We start from the raw sequence: 10865 nt of genomic DNA, 5'->3' as shown, positions 1-10865 counted from the left end.
TTGTTCTCTATTCATGATACTGTCTACATTTTCTCCCTTCTCGTCCAGTCTCCAAATTTAACATGGCAAGTCTCTCATTTACACATTTGGTAGTCAGCAAGGGTTATTTACAAAATAATGCACACATTATCAAATCAATTTATATGGTTTATTTAGTTCATTTTCCCTAGTGCATTCGTTTACACCTCTTCCACAGGACAAAATAATGCACCACAGTATCAAATCAACTTATAAAGGTTGTAAAGTTAATTTTGCCTAGTGTATTCGTCTTTACCTCTTCTACAGGATCAGTTTCTGCCCTCTACACGGTGGTTGTCTCATCCTCGTGTACCTTTATGTCACTGAAAATGTTGATACTTTGATAACAAGTTTTTGAACATGACAGAAAATAGTTTGAAACAAAGTTTGAAACAAAGCTCGTTTTGTTTGAATTATTGAATATGACTTGGGTAGTTATGTACAGCTCTTAATTTAATTAGTAATTAATCAGATTTGTTAAAGAAGTGCCTAAAGTTAAGGACAAATACGGTGCCATATTGATGAAGCAAATTTCTTAGTTTTTGACAACGATTATTTAATACCCCCTATTTTTATCAAATTTATTTATATGCAATTGTTATATAGTCCATGTTATTTTTTATTGCCGTATTTTGTCCACTTAGTTTAAATTTGTAACAAACATGCTTTATGAATAACGCCCCAGAATTGCTTGCGAAATGATTCAAACTGGACAGTGGTTGTATGTTTGCAGTGGACTAGTTAGGTGGCAAACTTAGCAACATGTAACTGCCTATGCTACGCTCTCACGTAACATCATGTGATGAACGCATGTAACACTTAAACGCATCAATTCGTATTCTGGTATTGTCGGGATCATACCCACTTCGTATCTAAGAAGTTGTGGGTTTGATCCAAACCACGGACACTTTCTCGTGGCCTCTCAAAAATTAACGTACGTACTGGTTTCAACCCAGAAAACGGACTCAAAGGTGAATATTATAAGCAATGAAATTGAGTTACAATCGATATAAAAGAAATAAGTATAAACATTGGTTAAAGGAGCAACTTAATCGTTTTTTGTAGGGCTATGGACGCAAAATGGTTTTACGTGAACTACTTAAAATGTCAATTACAACTTTATCGCTTTTAAGGTATCCTTCCCACAAGCATGTGAATTTCTAATACCTTGCGACCCCTTATTATTTTGGCACCATTTGAAAGGGTTTTGTATGCAGAGAAATAAAATGCGAAAAAAATAAACAAAATTGTATAACAAAAAAGTTTTTCTACTTTCACAAATTGCAAAATTGGTATTTTTACGTTCGATTTCAGATTAAATAAGGAGCAAATATACAACCTGTAGTAACTTCATATATGATGTACATTTGGCCAGCTCTTTTAAATATAAGAAATCAGCAAGCAAAACCTTCCAAATCATAACATAATTATATGGTTTCACCAGTCAATACTTAACATAATGGTTAATGGAGCTACCAGGAGCCATTTGTATCAAGATGGATTTTTCTTTGGATTGGTCAACGTTTATCCAATAATTTCTATTTACCAATCAAATCATTTAAATGTTCAAACAAACTGGAAGATAACCTGTGGACTCCTTATCCAAGTTCTATACAATGGGCTGCAGAGATCTAACTTATTTGTGGTCTCATACCATTACTCTAGAATCCTACCTATCATTAAATGCCCAGGACATGTTGAATTCACCGCTCATTCGGTAGGGCGCTCGACCAAGGAAATGTGTCAGTGTGCCTATACGGTGCAGTATCATTGCCAGAAACTGTATGAGGAGTACGAAAGAAAACAGCACCAAAACCACCAAACCTGCAAATATACATGTCTAAGAGTAAAAAAATCCCCGTTATACTGGAGGATATCGCTTGTCGTCAACAAATAAACAACAGTTCTGAAAAACACAGTTTTGAGGCTAATATCACATGACAATCTTGTCTTTAGCATTTATGTTTATAAGGATTTATTACAATATCTCCATTGTTTCTTCGAAAAACAGCACTAGAAAAAAAAAATCATTTAATTTCGAATCGGGTGTTATTCTGTTTGATGTATTAGTTTTTTCGACGTGCTGGCAAGATTACAACATAAGCACGACCAATAAAAAATCTTGAGAGATTGACGCTACTTATTGATTTCTTAAATACTTCTTCCAGGTAAAGCGCACTATGCTTCAAAAATCGCAAATGTGTCGAACGGCAAAATAGACGGCAACATCAAGTCTTGAAGCATTACTTATTCCCACTACCGTTTTCGGTTGACCGTGCTGTGTTGTAGACAACACATAATTGGCCAACGTAAACAAAGAAAAAACAAATGTCAAGGAGAAAGACGCACACCAATTATCCTTAATTTAATGTATCACAGTCGCTAGGAAAATCAATCCGACAATGCTTACCTATAAAACAAAGCTGCATACTTACAGGTTCATAATTTTCCATAGTAAAAAACATTTTATAGTTAGTTAAATACGTCTAAACTTGTTTCATGATTACAGTAGATTAACAAATACAGTTCTCTCAGCGTTATTATTTTTTTTAAACTGTTTTTACCTATCAAAATCCTATGAGCTGGAAAATGCTAAACATTAAATCAATTTGACATGGCCTTATCACGCATCACTTTTGTCTTTAATATGTCATTTGACCATGCATTACATCCTTACCCCCCATCCCCCATCCACCTTCGCCACATGGAGTAGCTGTCATTGGTTATGAACCTTCACTTACCAACAGCACTACTTCCAGCCAAATTAAGTATCTGCTCATGGTTATGGACCTTTACTCACAACAGGGTTATTTCCAGCCACACTAAGTATCTGCCCTTGGTTATGAACCCTTACTTACCAACAGGATTACTCCCCACCACACTAAGTATCTGCCCTTGGTTGTGATCCCTTACTAACTAACAGGATTACCCCCATCACACTAAGTATCTGCCCTTGGTTATGAACCCTCACTCACGAACAGGGTTACTCCCCGCCACACTAAGTATCTTCCCTTGGTTATGAACACTAACTTACCAACTGGGTTACTCCCCGCCACACTAAGTATCTGCACTTGGTAATGAACCCATACTAACCAACAAGGTTACTTTCCGCCACACTTAGTATCTGCCCTTGGTAATGAACCCTTACTCACCAGCAGGGTTACTCCCCGCAACACTGAGTAGCTGCCCTTGGTTTGCCAACGTGAATATAAGGACCATCCATAAAGCGTTGGAGACAGCAAACACCATCAACCAAGCATTACGTAGGTCACCCAGCTTTTCTATAAACAGGAATTTAAGAGGTTGCGAAAAGCTTCTGGTACAGGCACGTGTATTACTTTCAGCGAACTACGTATGTGTACAGTGTAAAAATGGCATGCACATAGGCACGAGAGAAAGGATCGATGAGAGTATCTTGGAGTCTACAAGAACACGTTAAAAAGGGAAATTTCGCAATTAACTTTTAAACTCAACTTCAAATTGAACGGGTATATATATTAGCCACAACTAAAAGAACACGTAACCTCTTTAAAATCATTCTATAAACATTTATAATTTGAAAACGTACGAATTATTGATAAGAGTTAAGTGATATTTCCAGGCACCATATCAATTCACATTGATTTCATAGACAGAACCCAGGCTATTATCTTAATTGTTATTCATAGCAATACATTGATATTTATGCAACATGTGTAATGTGTGGAATGTGTGAATTTTGTCTTGAGGCGGTGTATTTGACGTTTAGGGTGTGACGGTCTTTGATCCGTATACCTTAGTAAAACCCAAAATTATGTACTGTGGACTACGGCCGTCTTGAAACATTGTGAAATAAATCAATCGTATTTTGTGATACGTATTGCCTGTAAATTAATGATGTGTATATAACAAATGACCCGCGAGAAGTGGAAATGAATCTTACAGTAAACGTCTGAATTATCAAGTGAAGGGGAAATCGATCTGACAGTAGCAGATCGCCATACCGAGTGAGGTGGAAATTGGTCTCACAGTAAAAGTTTTAATTAACAAATGAAATGGAAATTTGTCTTAAAGTAAACGCTTGAATTACCAAGTAAAGTGGAAATGGGTCTTACAGTAAACGTTTGAACTACCGATTAAAGAGGAAAAGGATCTTACAGTATACGCTTGAATTACCACGTGAATTGGAAATGGGTCTCACAGTAAACGTTTGAATTACCCGCGTGAAGTGGAAATGGGTCTCACAGTAAACGCTTGAATTACCGCGTGCAGTGGAAATGGGTCTCACAGTAAACGTTTGAACTACCGATTAAAGAGGAAAAGGATCTCACAGTAAACGTTTGAATTACCCGCGTGAAGTGGAAATGGGTCTCACAGTAAACGTTTGAATTGCCGCGTGAAGTGGACAGTAAACGTTTGAATTACCGAGTGAAGTGGAAATGGGTCTCACAGTAAACGTTTGAATTACCGAGTGAAGTGGAAATGGGTCTTACAGTAAACGCTTGAATTACCGAGTGCAGTGGAAATGGGTCTCACAGTAAACGTTTGAACTACCGATTAAAGAGGAAAAGGATCTCACAGTAAACGTTTGAATTACCGAGTGCAGTGGAAATGGGTCTAACAGTAAACGTTTGAACTACCGATTAAAGAGGAAAAGGATCTCACAGTAAACGTTTGAATTACCGAGTGAAGTGGAAATAGGTCTCACAGTAAACGTTTGAATTACCGAGTGAAGTGGAAATGGGTCTCACAGTAAACGTTTGAACTACCGATTAAAGAGGAAAAGGATCTAACAGTAAACGTTTGAATTACCGTGTGAAGTGGAAATGGGTCTCACAGTAAACGTTTGAACTACCGATTAAAGAGGAAATGGATCTCACAGTAAACGTTGGAATTACCCGCGTGAAGTGGAAATGGGTCTCACAGTAAACGTTTGAATTACCCGCGTGAAGTGGAAATGGGTCTCACAGTAAACGTTTGAATTACCGAGTGAAGTGGAAATGGGTCTCACAGTAAACGTTTGAATTACCGAGTGCAGTGGAAATGGGTCTCACAGGAAACGTTTGAACTACCGAGTGCAGTGGAAATGGGTCTCACAGGAAACGTTTGAAATACCGAGTGAAGTGGAAATGGGTCTTACAGTAAACGCTTGAATTACCGAGTGCAGTGGAAATGGGTCTCACAGTAAACGTTTGAACTACCGATTAAAGAGGAAAAGGATCTCACAGTAAACGTTTGAATTACCGAGTGCAGTGGAAATGGGTCTAACAGTAAACGTTTGAACTACCGATTAAAGAGGAAAAGGATCTCACAGTAAACGTTTGAATTACCGAGTGAAGTGGAAATAGGTATAACAGTAAACGTTTGAATTACCGAGAGAAGTGGAAATGGGTCTCACAGTAAACGTTTGAACTACCGATTAAAGAGGAAAAGGATCTCACAGTAAACGTTTGAATTACCGAGTGAAGTGGAAATGGGTCTCACAGTAAACGTTTGAACTACCGATTAAAGAGGAAAAGGATCTCACAGTAAACGTTTGAATTACCGAGTGCAGTGGAAATGGGTCTCACAGTTAAAGCTTGAATTACCGCGTGAAGATGAATATGGTCTCACGTTTGAATTACTGAATGAAATGGAAATGGGTCTCCGGTAAACACTTAAATTACCGCTGGAAGAAGAGATGGGTCTCAAAGTAAACGTTTGAAAAACCACGTGAAGTGGAAATGGGCTTTATAGTAATTGCCTGAATAAGCGCGGAAATGGGCGTTCACAGTAGATGTTAGAATTACCCCATGAAGAGAAAATGGGTCTCACAGTAAAATTTTGAATTGCCGAGTCAATATGAAATGGGTCTTACAATAAACGACTGTTGACCGACTGAAAAGGATATGGGTCGCAAAGTAAACGCTTGAATTACCGCGTGAAGAGGCAGTGTGTCTCACAGTAAACGTTTGAAGTACCGCGTGAAGTGAAAATAGTTCCTACAGTGAACGTTTGAATTACAGATTGAAGTGGAAATTGGTCTCACAGTAAACGTTTGAATTACCCACTTTGAAGTGGAAATGGGTCTTTCAGTTAACATTTTAATACGGCGTGAAGTGGAAATGGGTCTCACAGCAAACGATTGAATTACCGCGTGTAGTGGAAAAGATCGTAAAATGGAAATGTGTCTTACAGTATTTGTAATTACAACTAGTGGTTGAAATTGATCTTAAAGTATACGATTAAATAACCGAGTGAGGTGGAAATTAGTTTCACATTTAACATTGAATTACGGCGAGAAATGGAAATGGGTCGTAAAGTTAACGATTAAATTATCGCGTGAAATGGAAATGGATCTTACCGATAACGATGGAATAACGGCTTGAAATGGAAATGGGTGTCGTAAAGTAAGCGTGTGAATTACCGAGTGACGTCGAAATGTGTCTTTCAATAAATGTTTAACCTTACGGAGTTAAATAGAAAAAGGGTCGTATAGTAAACGTTTAGATTACCGCGTGAAGTGGAAATGGGTCTCACAGTAAACGTTTGTAATTCCGAGTGAAATGGAAATGGGTCTGATAGTCAACGTTTGAATTACGGCATGAACTATAAATCGGTCGCATACTAAACGTTTAAATTACATCATGAAATGGAAATGGGTCTCACAGTTAAAGATTGAATTACGGCGTGAAATGGAAATGGGTATTACAGATAACGATTGAATACGAATAACTGTTTGAAATTGAAATAGGTCGTAAAGTAAACGTTTGAATTGCCGAGTGTAGTGGAAATGGGTCATACAGTAAACGGTTTAACTACCGCATGAAGTAGAAATGGGTCCCACAGTTAAAGTTTGAATTACCGAGTGAAATGTAAGTGGGTTTAATAGTCAACGTTTGAATCACGGCATGATTTTGTATTCTGTCTTACAGATGACGATTGAATAACTGTGTGAAATTGAAATGGGTTGTTTAGTAAACGTTTGAATTACTGCTTGCTGTGGAAATGGGTCTCACAGTTAACGTTTGAATTACCGCGTGAAGTGGAAATGGGTCTCACAGTAAACGCTTGAATTACCGCGTGAAGTGGAAATGGGTCTCACAGCTAACGTTTGAATTACCGCGTGAAGTGGAAATGGGTCTCACAGCTAACGTTTGAATTACCGCGTGAAATGGAAATGGGTCCCACAGTAAACGCTTGAATAACCACGTGAAGGGGAAATGGGTCTCACAGTAAACGTTTGAATTACCACGTGAAGCGGAAATGGGTCTTACAGTAAACGTTTGAATTACCGCGTGAAATGGAAATGGGTCTCACTGTAAACGTTTGAATTACCGAGTGAAGTGGAAATGGGTCTCACAGTAAACGTTTGAATTACCACGTGAAATGGAAATGGGTCTCACAGTAAACGTTTGAATTACCGCGTGAAGTGGAAATGGGTCTCACAGGAAACGTTTGAATTACCGCGTGAAATGGAAATGGGTCTCACAGTAAACGTTTGAATTACCGCGTGAAATGGAAATTGGTCTGACAGTAAACGTTTGAATTACCACGTAAAGTGGAAATGGGTCTCACAGTAAACGTTTGAATTACCTAGTGAAATGGAAATTGGTCTGACAGTCAACGTTTGAATTACCACGTAAAGTGGAAATGGGTCTCACAGTAAACGTTTGAATTACCGCGTGAAGTTGAAATGGGTCTCACAGTAAACGCTTGAATTACCGCGTGAAGTGGAAATGGGTCTCACAGTAAACGTTTGAATTACCGCGTGAAATGGAAATGGGTCTCACAGTAAACGTTTGAATTACCACGTAAAGTGGAAATGGGTCTCACAGTAAACGTTTGAATTACCTAGTGAAATGGAAATTGGTCTGACAGTCAACGTTTGAATTACCACGTAATGTGGAAATGGGTCTCACAGTAAACGTTTGAATTACCTAGTGAAATGGAAATTGGTCTGACAGTCAACGTTTGAATTACCGCGTGAAGTTGAGATGGGTCTCACAGGAAACGTTTGAATTACCGCGTGAAGTTGAAATGGGTCTCACAGTAAACGTTTGAATTACCGCGTGAAGTGGAAATGGGTCTCACAGTAAACGCTTGAATTACCGCGTGAAGTGGAAATGGGTCTCACAGTAAACGTTTGAATTACCGCGTGAAGTGGAAATGGGTCTCACAGTCAACGTTTGAAATACCGCGTGAAGTGGGAATGGGTCTCACAGTAAACGTTTGAATTACCCGCGTGAAGTGGAAATGGGTCTCACAGTAAACGTTTGAATTACCGCGTGAAGTGGAAATGGGTCTCACAGTCAACGTTTGAAATACCGCGTGAAGTGGAAATGGGTCTCACAGTCAACGTTTGAAATACCGCGTGAAGTGGGAATGGGTCTCACAGTAAACGTTTGAATTACCCGCGTGAAGTGGAAATGGGTCTCACAGTAAACGTTTGAATTACCGCGTGAAGTGGAAATGGGTCTCGCAGCTAACGTTTGAATTACCGCGTGAAGGGGAAATATGTCTTACACTAAACATTTGATTTATTTTGATCGCCATTGAAGGTAGTAAGCCAGTTTGCTTGTAGCTTGCAATTTAACGCTCTTATGAAATAGAAAAATATCAACTTTAACAAAATATAATTATAAAATAAATATTAAACAAACTAATTATTCATAATGAAAAATGAAATGACTATTCATACTACTATCATTACACTAGTAAGAATTTCCATCTGTATCCATATGGTCATCAATTGGTCAGCAGTATCCCTCTATTTCTTAATCGTCACATTATTGGTCAGCACTTTAGCACGACCAGAAATGACGTTTTTGTTAAGTTAGTCTCAACCCAAAGAAGGAAAATCAAAGCAGGACCGTCTTACACCAAAAACAATCAAATCCGAAAACAATGTGTATACTAATTTTAGCGTTTTACTCGTTGTGTTTACCTTTAAAAGATAATCTGTCTTACTTTTCTGGAAAAATCGTTCGCGGGGGAATAAAATTATTATATTTTTAAAGAGATCTAAAGAGCTCGTTTCCGATACTCCTTTATTTGACCTATATTACAACGACCAATGGGGTTTCTAGTTTAAGTTTATAATGACCAATGGAACTCATTATTTATTTTTTGTTAATTTATGTTAATTTTGCAGGAAGTCAGAGTAAATTCAGACCGTCTATAGACCGAAGAAAAACTGTGACATAATATTGTTTGCTTACTTCATATTAACTATAAAACTCATTTTCGCTTGTCGTAGCTCGAATGTTAACATAATACTCTGACGATTAGGGAGTATACTTGTATTATAATTGCATTAAGGACAAAAATAATGTTTACCTTTAAGGTCCTTTTCCAACCCATACGCTGTGGACTGTGGAATCAGACAAAAGTTTCTCAGATTGTCCCAAAACTCAAATCCATCCTTGTTAGAGAGTTTGACTTGGACCGGTTTGTTCAATCTTTCACCAACTTCAATTAGTTTCATCTCGGCTGTAATATAAAACTTATATTTAAGGTATGCGATACCCAAATATGAGACCTTGGGATGCCTGGTGACCCCATTTTATTGCTGTTTGGAAGACATTCATGTACTGGAAATAAATGTACAAACACTAAATAAATTTAAGGAATCCCGCCCTCATATAAGGTAGTTCTCTGAAAGCTCTAAGTATTTTGTACTCATGGGATTATGCAAACCGTACACGTATTCTACAATTTACCAATATAAAATGAATGAACGAAATAACGTTGTACATTAAGTCATTGCAGCTTGTATTTGTGTTCTCAATTTTAACTGAAATTGGACGAAAATGACATATTTCGCAATCTTTGAAAGCCAAAAGAACTTGTTTTTTTTATATTTAAGCTTACCTACATCGTATAAAAGCCCTCCAACTAGCCAGTAAAGTCCGGGTATTTCACAAGTTAATTGGCCATAAACATGTGTAAATACCAATAGGATAATTAGATTAGGAGACATTATTGACTAATCAGACAAGCATCTGTTAAAGGTTATTAGAATACACGATACACAAAGGTAATATCCCATCTAATACTTTTTAAAGATTAAAATAATTATTTAAGAGGTCCGCCCCAATATAGCGTATACGTTTTATTTCTGAAGACCGAATGAAAAGACAAACGAATTTAAACCTTGTATAAAACATGATAGGTTGCGTTAAGTCAAACACCGCGTTAATTAAGCACTACTATTTTGTAACAACCCTCGAGGATACAAATTGCACATTAATGGATCTTACCCTCTGTTGGATTTCTCAGCTTGCTTATCGCGTACAGCAGTCTTTTGATGTGACCTAAAGAAAACACCATTATGTCATAAGTATATGTTGAACGTAACCACAGAGATGCTGCGAAACCCTCCTTGTACGGGGTCATGTGCGTGTGGACTTCTTTTTGTGCACTACGTTATTCAGGTACGTGTATAATGTTCAAGTTTAGAATGGCATGTACGGTAACACGAGAATATTGGTTTATGCGAGGATAAGCCAACCTTCAAAAACACATTTAAAGAAAACAAATCACAAACGACGCGTTATGCACCTCTCTTTACATGCAATGCAAATATACGTCTTAAAATATAGTACTGAAAATTCTGTCCATTGAATTTAGATTCTGAAGAATTTTGACCGTGTAATGCAACGTTTTGGTAAGTTAAGAGAAATGTGACATCTTCAGATACCCACGGCTGACTAATTTCGTAACTCTGCATTTATCACCAGTGGGTTAAATCCACTACATTCCACCGTTTTAGCCTTCATCATCGAACAGTAATCGTTTTATGATGTTTAAGAAGACGAATTTCACTTTGTTTGTGTCTGTAATATGTATGGCGATTACACAAAACTAATTTAAAAAGAAAATACTAA

General features: G+C 37.6%; 1 protein-coding gene across 1 annotated transcript in view; it reads right to left on the bottom strand.

Annotated features, from left to right (window-relative positions):
* Nucleotides 1-301: 301 nt before the first annotated feature.
* Nucleotides 302-10865, bottom strand: part of LOC128221732 (chitin synthase chs-1-like) — a 42923-nt gene continuing 32359 nt past the window's right edge. The window contains exons 23-27 of the mRNA XM_052930332.1: nucleotides 10239-10292; nucleotides 9316-9468; nucleotides 3171-3299; nucleotides 1692-1842; nucleotides 302-341 (exon numbers count right to left, since the gene is read on the bottom strand). Coding sequence (XP_052786292.1) covers nucleotides 302-341; nucleotides 1692-1842; nucleotides 3171-3299; nucleotides 9316-9468; nucleotides 10239-10292 — 527 coding nt within the window. The remainder of the gene's footprint in view (nucleotides 342-1691; nucleotides 1843-3170; nucleotides 3300-9315; nucleotides 9469-10238; nucleotides 10293-10865) is intronic.

This window comes from Mya arenaria, chromosome 16 (assembly GCF_026914265.1).
Source record: "Mya arenaria isolate MELC-2E11 chromosome 16, ASM2691426v1".
Classification (NCBI taxonomy): domain Eukaryota; kingdom Metazoa; phylum Mollusca; class Bivalvia; order Myida; family Myidae; genus Mya; species Mya arenaria.
The sequence above is the reverse complement of the archived record's forward strand: the minus strand, read 5'-3'. Positions and strand labels throughout refer to the sequence as shown.